This window comes from Oncorhynchus gorbuscha, linkage group LG12 (genome assembly GCF_021184085.1).
Source record: "Oncorhynchus gorbuscha isolate QuinsamMale2020 ecotype Even-year linkage group LG12, OgorEven_v1.0, whole genome shotgun sequence".
NCBI classification, from domain to species: domain Eukaryota; kingdom Metazoa; phylum Chordata; class Actinopteri; order Salmoniformes; family Salmonidae; genus Oncorhynchus; species Oncorhynchus gorbuscha.
This window is the reverse complement of record NC_060184.1, coordinates 3,455,409-3,473,482: the sequence shown is the minus strand read 5'-3', so window position 1 is coordinate 3,473,482 and position 18,074 is coordinate 3,455,409. Positions and strand designations below refer to the sequence as shown.

At 50.3% G+C, this 18,074-nt stretch overlaps 1 protein-coding gene across 1 annotated transcript in view; it reads right to left on the bottom strand.

The window, feature by feature from the left end:
- hbs1l (HBS1-like translational GTPase) overlaps positions 1 to 18,074 on the bottom strand; it is an 84,249-nt gene that overhangs the window by 31,220 nt on the left and 34,955 nt on the right. The window contains exons 5-10 of the mRNA XM_046291002.1: positions 17,800 to 17,908; positions 12,995 to 13,251; positions 12,479 to 12,644; positions 12,137 to 12,258; positions 5,765 to 5,919; positions 5,435 to 5,509 (exon numbers count right to left, since the gene is read on the bottom strand). Of these exons, the coding sequence (XP_046146958.1) occupies positions 5,435 to 5,509; positions 5,765 to 5,919; positions 12,137 to 12,258; positions 12,479 to 12,644; positions 12,995 to 13,251; positions 17,800 to 17,908 (884 nt within the window). The remainder of the gene's footprint in view (positions 1 to 5,434; positions 5,510 to 5,764; positions 5,920 to 12,136; positions 12,259 to 12,478; positions 12,645 to 12,994; positions 13,252 to 17,799; positions 17,909 to 18,074) is intronic.

Here is an 18,074-nt window from a genome sequence, read left to right as displayed (position 1 = left end):
CAGACTCAGGAAGGTCACAACCACCCCCAGACTCAGGAAGGTCACAACCACCCCCAGACTCAGGAAGGTCACAACCACCCCCAGACTCAGGAAGGTCACAACCACCCCCAGACTCAGGAAGGTCACAACCACCCCCAGACTCAGGAAGGTCACAACCACCCCCAGACTCAGGAAGGTCACAACCACCCCCAGACTCAGGAAGGTCACAACCACCCCCAGACTCAGGAAGGTCACAACCACCCCCAGACTCAGGAAGGTCACAACCACCCCCAGACTCAGGAAGGTCACAACCACCCCCAGACTCAGGAAGGTCACAACCACCCCCAGACTCAGGAAGGTCACAACCACCCCCAGACTCAGGAAGGTCACAACCACCCCCAGACGCAGGAAGGTCACAACCACCCCCAGACTCAGGAAGGTCACAACCACCCCCAGACTCAGGAAGGTCACAACCACCCCCAGACTCAGGAAGGTCACAACCACCCCCAGACTCAGGAAGGTCACAACCACCCCCAGACTCAGGAAGGTCACAACCACCCCCAGACTCGGGAAGGTCGAAACCACCCCCAGACTCGGGAAGGTCTAAACCACCCACAGACTCAGGAAGGTCTAAACCACCCACAGACTCGGGAAGGTCAAAACCACCCCCAGACTCGGGAAGGTCAAAACCACCCCCAGACTCGGGAAGGTCAAAACCACCCCCAGACTCGGGAAGGTCAAAACCACCCCCAGACTCAGGAAGATCAAAACCACCCCCAGACTCAGGAAGGTCAAAACCACCCCCAGACTCAGGAAGGTCAAAACCACCCCCAGACTCAGGAAGGTCAAAACCACCCCCAGACTCAGGAAGGTGTAAAACCACCCCCAGACTCAGGAAGGTGTAAAACCACCCCCAGACTCAGGAAGGTGTAAAACCACCCCCAGACTCAGGAAGGTGTAAAACCACCCCCAGACTCAGGAAGGTCAAAACCACCCCCAGACTCAGGAAGGTCACAACCACCCCCAGACTCAGGAAGGTCTAAACCACCCCAGACTCAGGAAGGTCTAAACCACCCCCAGACTCAGGAAGGTCTAAACCACCCCCAGACTCAGGAAGGTCTAAACCACCCCCAGACTCAGGAAGGTCAAAACCACCCCCAGACTCAGGAAGGTCAAAACCACCCCCAGACTCAGGAAGGTGTAAAACCACCCCAGACTCAGGAAGGTGTAAAACCACCCCCAGACTCAGGAAGGTGTAAAACCACCCCCAGACTCAGGAAGGTGTAAAACCACCCCCAGACTCAGGAAGGTCAAAACCACCCCCAGACTCAGGAAGGTGTAAAACCACCCCCAGACTCAGGAAGGTGTAAAACCACCCCAGACTCAGGAAGGTGTAAAACCACCCCCAGACTCAGGAAGGTGTAAAACCACCCCCAGACTCAGGAAGGTGTAAACCACCCCCAGACTCAGGAAGGTGTAAAACCACCCCCAGACTCAGGAAGGTGTAAAACCACCCCAGACTCAGGAAGGTGTAAAACCACCCCAGACTCAGGAAGGTGTAAACCACCCCCAGACTCAGGAAGGTGTAAAACCACCCCCAGACTCAGGAAGGTGTAAAACCACCCCCAGACTCAGGAAGGTGTAAAACCACCCCAGACTCAGGAAGGTGTAAAACCACCCCCAGACTCAGGAAGGTGTAAATCCACCCCCAGACTCAGGAAGGTGTAAATCCACCCCCAGACTCAGGAAGGTGTAAATCCACCCCAGACTCAGGAAGGTGTAAATCCACCCCCAGACTCAGGAAGGTGTAAATCCACCCCCAGACTCAGGAAGGTGTAAATCCACCCCCAGACTCAGGAAGGTGTAAATCCACCCCAGACTCAGGAAGGTCAAAACCACCCCCAGACTCAGGAAGGTCAAAACCACCCCCAGACTCAGGAAGGTCAAAACCACCCCCAGACTCAGGAAGGTGTAAAACGTTTCTTTTTATTCTATGAGTTGTATTCTCCCCATGTAAAATCTGTTATGACTGAGTATAGTTATTTAAGCCATGTCTTGGGAGGGGTAATTGGTGTTACTATAAAACAACTTCCATGCCGTTCTGAAGAGGCTTATTCTACCTGTAACATTTTCCCATTGAATTCGATGTGCTCTCATATCGTTGAGTAACTGGATAAACTTATCGTGATAATATTTGTTGTTTCTTGTCAATTATTAAACATCCTCAGTATTTTATAAAGTTGATGGTCCACTGAAAGGATGTAGATCACGAGTTATTTTTTATTTTTTCCTATTGCCATTATTTCAGGTTTTTCCGAGTAAAGTTTATATCCTGAGATCCGCAACGAGCTAGAAGGCTAGAGCTGCCGTTTTCAATGAGCGGGACACGAATCCAGATGCCTAGAAGAAATGCCGCTATGCTCTCAGACGATCCATCAAACAGGCAAAGCATCAATACAGGACTAAGATTGAATCCTACTACACCGGCTCTGACCGCTCGTTGGATGTGGCAGGGCTTGAAAACTATTATGGACTACAAAGGGAAACCCAGCACTCCATGCATGAGAGCACCAGCTGTTCTGGATGAGCGTGTGGTAATGCTCTCGGTAGCCAATGTGAGCAAGACCTTTAAACAGGTCAACTTTTACAACGCCAAGGGACCAGATGGATTACCAGGACGTGTACTCAAAGCATGCGTGGATCAAATGGCAAGTGGCATCGCTGAGATTTTCAACCTCTCCCTGACAGAGTCTGTAATACCTACATGTTTCAAGCAGACCACCATAGTCCCTGTGCCCAAGGAAGCGTTGGTAACCTGCCTAAATGATTACCGCCCCATAGTACTCACATCGGTAGCCATGAGGTCCTTTGAAAGGCAGGTAATGGCTCACATTAACACCATGATCCCAGAAACCCTAGACCCTTCAAATCGCTTACCGCTCCAACAGATCCACAGATTATGCAATCTCAATCGCACTATACACTGCCCTTTCCCACCTGGACAAAAGGAACACCTATGTGAGAATGCTGTTCATTGACTACAGCTCAGCGCTCAACACCATAGTGACCTCAAAGCTCATCACTAAGCTAAGGATCCTGGGATTAAACACCTCCCTCTGCAACTGGATCCTGGACTTCCTGACGGGCCTCCCCAGGTGGTAAGAGTAGGCATCAACACAATCCGCCACGCTGATCCCCAACACGGGGGCCCCTCAGGGGTGCGTTCTCAGCCCCCTCCTGTACTCCCTGTTCACCCATGACTGCACGGCCAGGCACGACTCCAACACCATCATTAAGTTTGCCGATGACACAACAGTGGTAGGGCTGGTCACCGACAACGACGAGACAGCCTATAGGGAGGAGGTCAGAGACCTGGCCGGGTGATGCCAGGACAACAACCTCCTCCTCAACATGATCAAGACAAAGGACATGATGGTGGACAACAGGAAAAGGAGGACCGAATACACGCCCCCATTCTCATCGATGGCGCTGTAGTGGAGCAGGTTGAGGGCTTCAAGTTCCTTGGCGTCCACATCACCAACAAACTATCATGGTCCAAACATACCAAGACAGTCGTGAAGAGGGCACAACAAAACCTATTCCCCCTCAGGAGTCTGAATATATTTGGCATGGGTCCTCAGATCCTCAAAATGTTTTATAGCTGCACCACCGAGAGCATCCTGACTGGTTGCATCACAGCCTGGTATGGCAACTGCTCATCATCCAACCGTAAAGCACTACAGAAGGTAGTGTGTACAGCCCGGTACATCACTGGGGCCTAGCTTCCTGCCATCCAGGAACTCTATACCAGGTGTTGGTGTGTACAGCCCAGTACATCACTGGGGCCAAGCTTCCAGCCATCCAGGAACTCTATACCAGGTGTTGGTGTGTACAGCCCAGTACATCACTGGGGCCAAGCTTCCAGCCATCCAGGACCTCTATACCAGGCAGTGTCAGAGGAAGGCCCTAAAAATTGTCATAGACTCCAGTCACCCTAGTCATGGACTGTTCTCTCTGCTGCCACACGGCAAGCGGTACTGGAGCACCAAGTCTAGGACTAAAAGGCTCCTCAACAGCTTCTAATCCCAAGCCATAAGACTCCTGAACACATAATCAAATAGCTACCCAGACTATTTGCATCGCCCCCCCCTCCTCCTCTTCCACACCCCTGAAGTTCTCTGTTTATTATCTATGAATAATCACTTTAATAACTCTACCAACATGTAGATATTACCTCCATTACGTCGACTAACTGGTGCCTCCGCACATTGACTCTGCATACTGTTATTTTATTACTTGTTATTTTTATTTCTTTAGGAATTTGACTTAAAACTGAATGGTTGGTTTAGAGCTTGTAAAGTCAGCATTTCACTGTAAGGTGTTGTATTCGGCGCATGTGACAAATGAAATCCGATTTGAACTCAACATCCTCTCCTAAACTGTCCACTGCATAACACTGTTATAGAAGTCTTAGTGGTCAGGTTCTCTTCTGACAGCCTACGGGTCGGGACAGACAACACACGTATAACATAACACTGCAATAACTCATGTAGAACAGGGTCCTGGGAGCACAACCATATAATTAGTCTGTAAATTAGATATAGGATCTCTATAAACACTTAAAACACTGCTATAAAAGCATTAGAAATATAACACTATTAGAAACACAATGAATCTGTAGTTTAGGTTAGCTTGATTAACTTAATTCAGTGTCCACTAACCCTAGCTCCAGGTCAAAGGTCGAAGGTCCTAACTCCAGGTCTTAGGTCCTAACCCTGGCTCCAGGTCAAAGGTCCTAACCCCAGCTCCAGGTCAAAGGTCCTAACCTTAGCTCCAGGTCTTAGGTCCTAACCCTAGCTCCAGGTCTTAGGTCCTAACCCTAGCTCCAGGTCAAATGTCCTAACCCTAGCTGCAGGTCAAAGGTCCTAACCCCAGCTCCAGGTCAAATGTCCTAACCCTAGCTCCAGGTCAAAGGTCCTAACCCTAGCTCCAGGTCTTAGGTCGAAGGTCCTAACCCCAGCTCCAGGTCAAAGGTCCTAACCCTAGCTCCAGGTCTTAGGTCAAAGGTCCTAACCCTAGCTGCAAGGTCAAAAGTCCTAACCCTAGCTCCAGGTGAAAGGTCTTAACCCTAGCTCCAGGTCAAAGGTCCTAACCCTAGCTCCAGGTCAAAGGTTGAAGGTCCTAACCCTAGCTGCAAGGTCAAAGGTCCTAACCCTAGCTCCAGGTCAAAGGTCGAAGGTCCTAACCCTAGCTCCAGGTCAAAGGTCCTAACCCTAGCTCCAGGTCAAAGGTCCTAACCCTAGCTCCAGGTCAAAGGTCCTAACCCTAGCTCCAGGTCAAAGGTCCTAACCCTAGCTCAAAGATCTTAACCCTAGCTCAAAGGTCTTAACCCTAGCTCCAGGTCAAAGGTCCTAACCCTAGCTCCAGGTCAAAGGTCCTAACCCTGGCCACCCACCTTAAATCCAGCCTGTTTCAGGAAATGTCCAAGTTTAGAGATGATCTCTTTGAATCGCTCCTGTTGCCAGTTTACCTGTTACACACACACACACACACACACACACACACACACACACACACACACACACACACACACACACACACACACACACACACACACACACACACACACACACACACACACACACACACACACACACACACACACACACATCCTTTTTAAACATTGCCATATGTTACAATACGATTGTACCATAAATTACACAGTTGTCAGAGTAACGGGCGTTGCCGTGGCTACACCTAGTAGTAGTGGTAACGTTATTCTCACCTGGTCCATCTTGTTGACGGCAACCGCGAGTTGCGTGACGCCCAACGAACGGACCAGAAGGCCGTGTTCTCGCGTCTGACCACCTGCCTCGAACCCTGCCTCAAACTCACCTCTGCTGGCATCTACCACGTAGGAGACACAGGTTATACAAACACCTGTTGAATTACAGGCCATAACGAGGACATTCTGTCTGCATTACAGGCCATAACGAGGACATTCTGGTTACAGGCCATAACGAGGACATTCTGATCTGTACAGGCCATCATAAGGACATTCTGATCTGTATTACAGGCCATAACGAGGACATTCTGATCTGTATTACAGGCCATAACGAGGACATTCTGATCTGCAGGCCATACATTCTGAGGCCATTACAGGCCATCATAAGGACATTCTGATCTGTATTACAGACATTCTGATTCTGTATTACAGGCCATCATAGGACATTCTGATCTGTATTACAGGCCATTCTGTAACAGGCCATAATGATCTGTCTGGATTACAGGCCATAACGAGGACATTCTGATCTGTATTACAGGCCATAACGATCTGGGCCACATTCTGATCTGTATTACAGGCCATAACGAGGACATTCTGATCTGAGGCCATAACGATGACATTCTGACATTGAGGACTTCTGTATAAGGCTGTTCTGATCTTTCCCATTTTCTGTATACTGATCTTTCCATTTATACTGAACAAACGCAACAATTTCAAAGATTTACCCAACTTCAAATCAAACTTTGCCTCATGTGCCGAATAGAACGAGTGTAGACTTTACTGTGAAATGCTGACTGTCAATAGACGGCTATGAATAATATAGATGAGAACTCTCTTGGTAGATAGTGTATTCTACCTGAATATTAGACATCGCGCACCAGTTGTTATTGACAAATAGTCTTAACAGGCATAGCTTCTCTGTTCTGCCGATGTATGGAACATCCCGGAAGCTCTATATTATCCGTGTCGTTCAGCCACAACTCAGTGAAACATACGTATTGTGTTGTGTGACAAAACTGCAGATTTTAAAGTGGCCTTTTATTGTCTCCAGCACAAGGTGCACCTGTGTAATGATCATACTGTTCACCTTCTCTGGTTTCATTCTTGATATGCCTGTCAGGTGGATGGATTATCTTGCCAAAGGAGAAATACTCACTGACAGGGATGTAAACACATTTATTCACAAAATTTCAACATTTGTAGGATCTTTTATTTCTGTAAATGCAATATTTATGTTTTCACTGTCATTACGGAGTAATCTATTTAATCCATTTTGAATTCAAACTCACAGCAACATGTGGAATCTGAACTTACTGTTGAGGTAGAATAGTACAATACACAATGTGCAATTTAGACATAGTACCAGTAGCACCAGTAGTACCAGTACAATACACAATGTGCAATTTAGACATAGTACCAGTAGTACCAGTACAATACACAATGTGCAATTTAGACATAGTACCAGTAGTACCAGTACAATACACAATGTGCAATTTAGACATAGTACCAGTAGTACCAGTAGCACCAGTAGTACCAGTAGCACCAGTAGTACCAGTACAATACACAATGTGCAATTTAGACATAGTACCAGTAGCACCGGTAGTACCAGTACAATACACAATGTGCAATTTAGACATAGTACCAGTAGCACCAGTAGTACCAGTACAATACACAATGTGCAATTTAGACATAGTACCAGTAGCACCAGTAGTACCAGTAGCACCAGTACAATACACAATGTGCAATTTAGACATAGTACCAGTAGCACCGGTAGTACCAGTACAATACACAATGTGCAATTTAGACATAGTACCAGTAGCACCGGTAGTACCAGTACAATACACAATGTGCAATTTACACATAGTACCAGTAGCACCGGTAGTACCAGTACAATACACAATGTGCAATTTAGACATAGTACCAGTAGCACCAGTAGTACCAGTAGTACCAGTACAATACACAATGTGCAATTTAGACATAGTACCAGTAGCACCGGTAGTACCAGTAGTACCAGTACAATACACAATGTGCAATTTAGACATAGTACCAGTAGCACCGGTAGTACCAGTAGTACCAGTACAATACACAATGTGCAATTTAGACATAGTACCAGTAGCACCAGTAGTACCAGTACAATACACAATGTGCAATTTAGACATAGTACCAGTAGCACCAGTAGTACCAGTAGCACCAGTAGTACCAGTACAATACACAATGTGCAATTTAGACATAGTACCAGTAGCACCGGTAGTACCAGTACAATACACAATGTGCAATTTAGACATAGTACCAGTAGCACCGGTAGTACCAGTACAATACACAATGTGCAATTTAGACATAGTACCAGTAGCACCAGTAGTACCAGTAGTACCAGTACAATACACAATGTGCAATTTAGACATAGTACCAGTAGCACCGGTAGTACCAGTACAATACACAATGTGCAATTTAGACATAGTACCAGTAGCACCGGTAGTACCAGTACAATACACAATGTGCAATTTAGACATAGTACCAGTAGCACCAGTACAATACACAATGTGCAATTTAGACATAGTACCAGTAGCACCAGTAGCACCAGTACAATACACAATGTGCAATTTAGACATAGTACCAGTAGTACCAGTACAATACACAATGTGCAATTTAGACATAGTACCAGTAGTACCAGTAGCACCAGTAGTACCAGTACAATACACAATGTGCAATTTAGACATAGCACCAGTAGTACCAGTAGTACCAGTACAATACACAATGTGCAATTTAGACATAGTACCAGTAGCACCAGTAGTACCAGTAGCACCAGTAGTACCAGTACAATACACAATGTGCAATTTAGACATAGTACCAGTAGCACCGGTAGTACCAGTACAATACACAATGTGCAATTTAGACATAGTACCAGTAGCACCGGTAGTACCAGTACAATACACAATGTGCAATTTAGACATAGTACCAGTAGCACCAGTACAATACACAATGTGCAATTTAGACATAGTACCAGTAGCACCAGTAGCACCAGTACAATACACAATGTGCAATTTAGACATAGTACCAGTAGTACCAGTACAATACACAATGTGCAATTTAGACATAGTACCAGTAGTACCAGTAGTACCAGTAGCACCAGTAGTACCAGTACAATACACAATGTGCAATTTAGACATAGCACCAGTAGTACCAGTAGTACCAGTACAATACACAATGTGCAATTTAGACATAGTACCAGTAGCACCAGTAGTACCAGTAGCACCAGTAGTACCAGTACAATACACAATGTGCAATTTAGACATAGTACCAGTAGCACCGGTAGTACCAGTAGTACCAGTACAATACACAATGTGCAATTTAGACATAGTACCAGTAGCACCAGTAGTACCAGTACAATACACAATGTGCAATTTAGACATAGTACCAGTAGCACCAGTAGTACCAGTACAATACACAATGTGCAATTTAGACATAGCACCAGTAGTACCAGTACAATACACAATGTGCAATTTAGACATAGTACCAGTAGCACCGGTAGTACCAGTAGTACCAGTACAATACACAATGTGCAATTTAGACATAGTACCAGTAGCACCAGTAGTACCAGTAGTACCAGTACAATACACAATGTGCAATTTAGACATAGTACCAGTAGCACCAGTAGTACCAGTACAATACACAATGTGCAATTTAGACATAGTACCAGTAGCACCAGTAGTACCAGTACACCACAATGTTCAATTTAGACCATAGTACCAGTAGTACCAGTACAATACCACAATGTGCAATTTAGACATAGTACCAGTAGTACCAGTAGTACCAGTAGCACCAGTAGTACCAGTACAATACACAATGTGCAATTTAGACATAGTACCAGTAGTACCAGTAGTACCAGTAGCACCAGTAGTACCAGTACAATACACAATGTGCAATTTAGACATAGTACCAGTAGCACCAGTAGTACCAGTAGTACCAGTAGCACCAGTACAATACACAATGTGCAATTTAGACATAGTACCAGTAGCACCAGTAGTACCAGTAGCACCAGTAGTACCAGTACAATACACAATGTGCAATTTAGACATAGCACCAGTAGTACCAGTAGTACCAGTAGTACCAGTAGCACCAGTAGTACCAGTAGCACCAGTAGTACCAGTAGCACCAGTAGTACCAGTAGAACCAGTAGCACCAGTAGCACCAGTAGTACCAGTAGCACCAGTAGTACCAGTAGCACCAGTAGTACCAGTAGCACCAGTAGTACCGGTAGTACCGGTAGCACCAGTAGTACCAGTAGTACCAGTAGCACCAGTAGTACCAGTAGTACCGGTAGCACCAGTAGTACCAGTACAATACACAATGTGCAATTTAGACATAGTACCAGTCGTACCAGTAGCACCAGTAGTACCAGTAGCACCAGTAGTACCAGTACAATACACAATGTGCAATTTAGACATAGTACCAGTCGTACCAGTAGTACCAGTAGCACCAGTAGTAGCAGTAGCACCAGTACAATACACAATGTGCAATTTAGACATAGTACCAGTCGTACCAGTAGCACCAGTAGAACCAGTAGTACCAGTAGCACCAGTAGTACCAGTAGCACCAGGATGAGGTCTGGACCTGGGCTGTTACCTGGGCCTGTTAGGGATGAGGTCTGGACGTACCTGGGCTGTTAGGGATGAGGTCTGGACGTACCTGGGCCTCATGTTAGGGATGAGGTCTGGACGTACCTGGGCTGTTAGGGATGAGGTCTGGACGTACCTGGGCCTCATGTTATGGATGAGGTCTGGACGTACCTGGGCTGTTAGGGATGAGGTCTGGACGTACCTGGGCTGTTAGGGATGAGGTCTGGACGTACCTGGGCCTCATGTTAGGGATGAGGTCTGGACGTACCTGGGCTGTTAGGGATGAGGTCTGGACGTACCTGGGCTGTTATGGATGAGGTCTGGACGTACCTGGGCCTCTCCAGTGATCATGTTAGGGATGAGGTCTGGACGTACCTGGGCTGTTAGGGATGAGGTCTGGACGTACCTGGGCTGTTATGGATGAAGTCTGGACGTACCTGGGCTGTTAGGGATGAGGTCTGGACGTACCTGGGCTGTTAGGGATGAGGTCTGGACGTACCTGGGCTGTTAGGGATGAGGTCTGGACGTACCTCAGGCTGTTAGGGATGAGGTCTGGACGTACCTGGGCTGCTCCCTGGGCTGATCATGTTATGGATGAGGTCTGGACGTACCTGGGCTGTTAGGGATGAGGTCTGGACGTACCTGGGCCTCATGTTAGGGATGAGGTCTGGACGTACCTGGGCTGTTATGGATGAGGTCTGGACGTACCTGGGCTGTTATGGATGAGGTCTGGACGTACCTGGGCTGTTAGGGATGAGGTCTGGACGTACCTGGGCTGTTAGGGATGAGGTCTGGACGTACCTGGGCTGTTAGGGATGAGGTCTGGACGTACCTGGGCTGTTAGGGATGAGGTCTGGACGTACCTGGGCTGTTAGGGATGAGGTCTGGACGTACCTGGGCTGTTAGGGATGAGGTCTGGACGTACCTGGGCTGTTAGGGATGAGGTCTGGACGTACCTGGGCTGCTCCAGTGATCATGTTATGGATGATGTCTGGACGTACCTGGGCTGTTATGGATGAGGTCTGGACGTACCTGGGCTGTTATGGATGAGGTCTGGACGTACCTGGGCTGTTATGGATGAGGTCTGGACGTGTTACCTGGGCCTGGACGTACCTGGGCTCCAGTGATCATGTTAGGGATGAGGTCTGGACGTACCTGGGCTGTTAGGGATGAGGTCTGGACGTACCTGGGCTGTTAGGGATGAGGTCTGGACGTACCTGGGCTGTTAGGGATGAGGTCTGGACGTACCTGGGCTGTTAGGGATGAGGTCTGGACGTACCTGGGCTGTTAGGGATGAGGTCTAGATGTACCTGGGCTGTTAGGGATGAGGTCTGGACGTACCTGGGCTGTTAGGGATGAGGTCTGGACGTACCTGGGCTGTTAGGGATGAGGTCTGGACGTACCTGGGCTGTTAGGGATGAGGTCTGGACGTACGTACCTGGGCTGTTATGGATGAGGTCTGGACGTACCTGGGCTGTTATGGATGAGGTCTGGACGTACCTGGGCTGTTAGGGATGAGGTCTGGACGTACCTGGGCTGTTAGGGATGAGGTCTGGACGTACCTGGGCTGTTAGGGATGAGGTCTGGACGTACCTGGGCCTCATGTTATGGATGAGGTCTGGACGTACCTGGGCCTCATGTTATGGATGAGGTCTGGACGTACCTGGGCCTCATGTTAGGGATGAGGTCTGGACGTACCTGGGCTGTTATGGATGAGGTCTGGACGTACCTGGGCTGTTATGGATGAGGTCTGGACGTACCTGGGCTGCTCCAGTGATCATGTTAGGGATGAAGTCTTTGTGTCCAGGAGCGTCCATCAGAGTCACCACCTTAGAGGCCGTCTCAAACTTAGTCATCCCCACGTCCATGGTTACACCCCTGGAAAACACACACACACACACACACACACACACACACACACACACACACACACACACACACACACACACACACACACACACACACACACACACACACACACACACACACACACACACACACACACACACACACACACACACACACACACACACACACAGAGATTCAGTGGGTGTTCTGCAGAGTAGGTAGGTCTGTGTGTGGAACCGTCTGTCTGTACCTGTTCCTCTCCTCCCCGGTCTCATCCAGGACCCATGCGTAGGCGAACGAGGCCTTGCCAGCCTTTTTGGACTCCTGTTCGTACTTGTGCATGGTGCGTTTATTGACGTTTCCCAACAGGTACAGCAGGTGACCCATCAGAGTGCTCTTCCCAGCATCCACATGACCTGGAGAGGAGGGGGCGTGAAGAGGAAACAGGAATAGTACTGAACATTTTCTGATCGACCTCCGTGACCACGCCGACAGTGTAGTCTCTGTAACAGGGTAGTTTATGTACCTATAACCACCAGGTTGAGTAGTCTCTGTAACAGGGTAGTTTATGTACCTATAACCACCAGGTTGAGTAGTCTCTGTAACAGGGTAGTTTATGTACCTATAACCACCAGGTTGAGTAGTCTCTGTAACAGGGTAGTTTATGTACCTATAACCACCAGGTTGAGTAGTCTCTGTAACAGGGTAGTTTATGTACCTATAACCACCAGGTTGAGTAGTCTCTGTAACAGGGTAGTTTATGTACCTATAACCACCAGGTTGAGTAGAGACTTGCCCCCTTGTCTCTTCTCCAGCTCGGCCCTGACGTTCAGCTGTTGCTTGGCCTTCCCCGGGGTACGTCCTGGGGTGGGGACGGAAGGGGGCTCCTCTGCCCCCCCGAACCCTTTAGAGGGTGTCTGCGGACGCTTGGAGGGGGTTTCGGGGCTGGTTTTCATGGTCATGTCATCAGGGCTACCCCCACGATGGACGGAGGGGCTGGGGACAACCCCGTTCTCCTCTGTACTGGATGGACCAAAAGAAGAGACAAATCATTTATTTAAGTTCTTCTTCTTGTTAAGGAAATCTTCAGTATAACCCTGGTAAGACATGCTACAATCAAGTTAGTTTGTTTTGATAGGACAGTGAAGAGGGGACAGTGGAGAGGAGACAGGGGAGAAGGGGCCGGGAAGAGGGGACAGTGGAGAGGAGACAGTGGAGAGGGGGCAGGGGAGAGGGGGCAGGGCAGGGGAGAGGGGGCAGGGGAGAGGGGGGAGGGGAGAGGAGACAGGGGAGACAGGAGGAGACAGGGGAGAGGAGACAGGGGAGAGGAGGGAGGGGAGGGGAGGGAGACAGGGGAGAGGGGGCCGGGGGAGGGGGCCGGGAAGAGGGGACAGGGGAGAGGAGACAGGGGAGAGGAGACAGGGGAGAGAGGGGCCGGGAAGAGGGGACAGGAGACAGGGGAGAGGGGGAGACGGGAAGAGTGTCCCCTTCCCCAACTGTTCCTGTTCCCTTCCCCAACTGTTCCTGTCCCCCTCTGAATTCCCCAACTGTTCCTGTTCCCTTCCCCAACTGTTTCCCTACTTATTCAAGTGTCCCCTTCCCCAACTGTTCCCCTGTTCCCTTCCCCAACTGTTCCCCAACTGTCCCTGTTCCCTTCCCCCCCAACTGTTCCTGTTCCCCTTCCCCAACTGTCCCCTTCACCAACTGTTCCCTTCACCAACTGTTCCCTTCACCAACTGTTCCCTTCCCCAACGGTTCCTGTACCCTTCCCCAACTGTTCCCTTCCCCAACTGTTCCCTTCCCCAACTGTTCCCTTCCCCAACTGTTCCCTTCCCCAACTGTTCCCGTTCCCTTCCCCAACTGTTCCCGTTCCCTTCCCCAACTGTTCCCGTTCCCGTTCCCTTCCCCAACTGTTCCCGTTCCCTTCCCCAACTGTTCCTGTTCCCAACTGTTCCTGTTCCCAACTGTTCCTGTTCTCAACTGTTCCTGTTCCCAACTGTTCCTGTTCCCTTCCTCAACTGTTCCTGTTCCCAACTGTTCCTGTTCCCAACTGTTCCTGTTCCCAACTTTCCCCTCCCCAACTGTTCCCTTCCCCAACTGTCCCCTTCCCCAACTGTCCCTGTTCCCTTCCCCAACTGTTCCTGTTCCCTTCCCTGTTCCCTTCCCCAACTGTTCCTGTTCCCCCCTTACCCAACTGTTCCTGTTCCCTTCCCCAACTTTCCCAACTGTCCTTCCCCAACTGTTCCCCCCTTCCCAACTTCCCCAACTGTTCCTGTTCCCTTCCCCAACTGTTCCTGTTCCCTTCCCCAACTGTTCCTGTTCCCTTCCCCAACTGTTCCTGTTCCCTTCCCCAACTGTTCCTGTTCCCTTCCCCAACTGTTCCTGTTCCCTTCCCCAACTGTTCCTGTCCCCCCAACTTCCCCAACTGTTCCTGTCCCCTTCCCCAACTGTTCCTGTCCCCTTCCCCAACTGTTCCTGTCCCCTTCCCCAACTGTTCCCCAACTGTCCCCTTCCCCAACTGTTCCTGTCCCCTTCCCCAACTGTTCCCTTCCCCAACTGTTCCTGTTCCCCAACTGTCCCCTTCCCCAACTGTCCCCTTCCCCAACTGTTCCTGTCCCCTTCCCCAACTGTTCCTGTCCCCTTCCCCAACTGTTCCCTTCCCCAACTGTTCCTGTCCCCTTCCCCAACTGTTCCCTTCCCCAACTGTTCCTTCCCCAACTGTCCCCCCAACTGTTCCCCCCCAACTGTTCCCTTCCCCAACTGTTCCTGTCCCCAACTGTTCCTGTCCCCCCCAACTGTCCCTGTTCTGTTCCTGTCCCCAACTGTTCCTGTCCCCAACTGTTCCTGTCCCCAACTGTTCCTGTCCCCCCCAACTGTTCCTGTCCCCAACTGTTCCTGTCCCCCCCAACTGTTCCTGTCCCCAACTGTTCCTGTCCCCAACTGTTCCTTCCCCAACTGTCCCCAACTGTTCCTGTCCCCAACTGTTCCTGTCCCCCCTTCCCCAACTGTTCCTGTCCCTTCAACTGTTCCTGTCCCCTTCCACCAACTGTTCCTGTCCCTTCCAACTGTTCCTGTTCCCTTCCAACCCAACTGTCCCCTTTCCTGTTCTCTTCCAACTGTTCCTGTTCCCTTCCAACTGTTCCTGTCCCCAACTGTTCCCCAACTGTTCCCTTCCCCAACTGTTCCTGTCCCCTTCCCCAACTGTTCCCTTCCCCAACTGTTCCTGTTCTCTTCCAACTGTTCCTGTTCCCTTCCAACTGTCCCCTTCCCCAACTGTCCCCTTCCCCAACTGTCCCCTTCCCCAACTGTCCCCTTCCCCAACTGTCCCCTTCCCCAACTGTCCCCTTCCCCAACTGTCCCCTTCCCCCTTCCCCAACTGTCCCCTTCCCCAACTGTCCCCTTCCCCAACTGTCCCCTTCCCCAACTGTTCCCTTCCCCAACTGTTCCCTTCCCCAACTGTTCCCTTCCCCCAACTGTCCCCTTCCCCAACTGTTCCCTTCCCCAACTGTTCCCTTCCCCAACTGTTCCCTTCCCCAACTGTTCCCTTCCCCAACTGTTCCCTTCCCCAACTGTTCCCTTCCCCAACTGTTCCCTTCCCCAACTGTTCCCTTCCACCACTGTTCCTTCCCCAACTGTTCCTGTTCCCTTCCCCCCCAACTGTTCCTGTCCCCTTCCCCAACTTTCCCCAACTGTTCCTGTTCCCTTTACCAACTGTTCAGGTCCCCTTCCCCAACTGTCCCCTTCCCCAACTGTTCCTGTCCCTTTACCCAACTGTCCCCTTACCCAACTGTCCCCTTACCCAACTGTTCCTGTCCCCTTACCCAACTGTTCCTGTTCCCTTCCCCAACTGTTCCTGTTCCCCAACTGTCCCCCTTCCAACTGTTCCCTTCCCCCAACTGTTCCTGTTCTCTTCCAACTGTTCCTGTTCCCTTCCAACTGTTCCTGTTCCCTTCCAACTGTTCCCTTCCCCAACTGTTCCTGTCCCAACTGTTCCCTTCCCCAACTGTTCCTGTTCCCTTCCCCAACTGTTCCTGTCCCCAACTGTTCCTCCCCTTCCCAAACTGTTCCTGTTCCCTTCCCCAACTGTCCCCTTCCCCAACTGTCCCCTTCCCCAACTGTCCCCTTCCCCCCCAACTGTCCCCTTCCCCAACTGTCCCCTTCCCCCCCAACTGTCCCCTTCCCCAACTGTTCCCTTCCCCAACTGTTCCCTTCCCCAACTGTTCCCTTCCCCAACTGTTCCCTTCCCCAACTGTTCCCTTCCCCAACTGTTCCCTTCCCCAACTGTTCCCCTTACCCAACTGTTCCCTTCCCCAACTGTTCCCCCTTCCCCAACTGTTCCCTTCCCCAACTGTTCCTGTCCCTTTACCAACTGTCCCTTCCCCAACTGTTCCCGTTCCCTTCCCCAACTGTTCCTGTTCCCTTCCCCAACTGTTCCTGTTCCCTTCCCCAACTGTTCCTGTTCCCTTCCCCAACTGTCCCTTCCCCAACTGTTCCCCAACTGTTCCCTTCCCCAACTGTCCCATTCCCCAACTGTTCCTGTTCCCTTCCCCAACTGTCCCCTTCCCCCTGTTCCAACTGTTCCTGTTCCCTTCCCCAACTGTTCCCTTCCCCAACTGTTCCCTTCCCCAACTGTTCCCTTCCCCAACTGTTCCCTTCCCCAACTGTTCCCTTCCCCAACTGTTCCCCTTCCCCAACTGTTCCTGTCCCCAACTGTTCCTGTCCCCTTCCCCAACTTTCCCCAACTGTTCCTGTTCCCTTTACCAACTGTTCAGTCCCCTTCCCCAACTGTCCCCTTCCCCAACTGTTCCTGTCCCTTTACCCAACTGTCCCCTTACCCAACTGTTCCTGTCCCTTTACCCAACTGTTCCCCTTACCCAACTGTTCCTGTCCCCCCCAACTTTCCCTTCAACTGTTCTCTTCCAACTGTCCCCCCAACTGTTCCTTCCAACTGTCCCCCCCAACTGTTCCCCAACTGTCCCCTTCCCCCAACTGTCCCCTTCCCCAACTGTCCCCCCCAAACTTCCCCAACTGTCCCCTTCCCCAACTGTCCCCTGTCCCCAACTGTTCCCGTCCCCAACTGTTCCTGTCCCCTTCCCCAACTGTTCCTGTCCCCTTCCCCAACTGTTCCTGTCCCCTTCCCCAACTGTCCCCTTCCCCAACTGTCCCCTTCCCCAACTGTCCCCTTCCCCAACTGTCCCCTTCCCCAACTGTCCCCTTCCCCAACTGTCCCCTTCCCCAACTGTCCCCTTCCCCAACTGTCCCCTTCCCCAACTGTCCCCTTCCCCAACTGTCCCCTTCCCCAACTGTCCCCTTCCCCAACTGTCCCCTTCCCCAACTTCCCCTTCCCCAACTGTCCCCTTCCCCAACTGTTCCCCTTCCCCAACTGTTCCCTTCCCCAACTGTTCCCTTCCCCAACTGTTCCCTTCCCCAACTGTTCCCTTCCCCAACTGTTCCCTTCCCCAACTGTTCCCTTCCCCAACTGTTCACATCCCCAACTACTATAGTCGTTATCTCTTCAGTCTGCCCCAGAGAAAAGCTGATGAACATAGTGTGTGTGTGTGTGTGTTATACCTTGGCACGTCAAAGCCCATGGTCTGTTTCTTCCCTGAGACGGTCATGCGGGCCACTTTAGGCAGAACTTCTGAGTCCAGTTGACACTGCCCCGCCTCACGGTCCTTAGCTGGGGGAGAGAGACACACACTCAGTAATACACATAAACACACACTCAGTAATACACAAACACACACTCAGTAATACACAAACACACACTCAGTAATACACAAACACACACTCAGTAATACACATAAACACACTTCATGCAACTCCAAACACACAGGCAATAATAT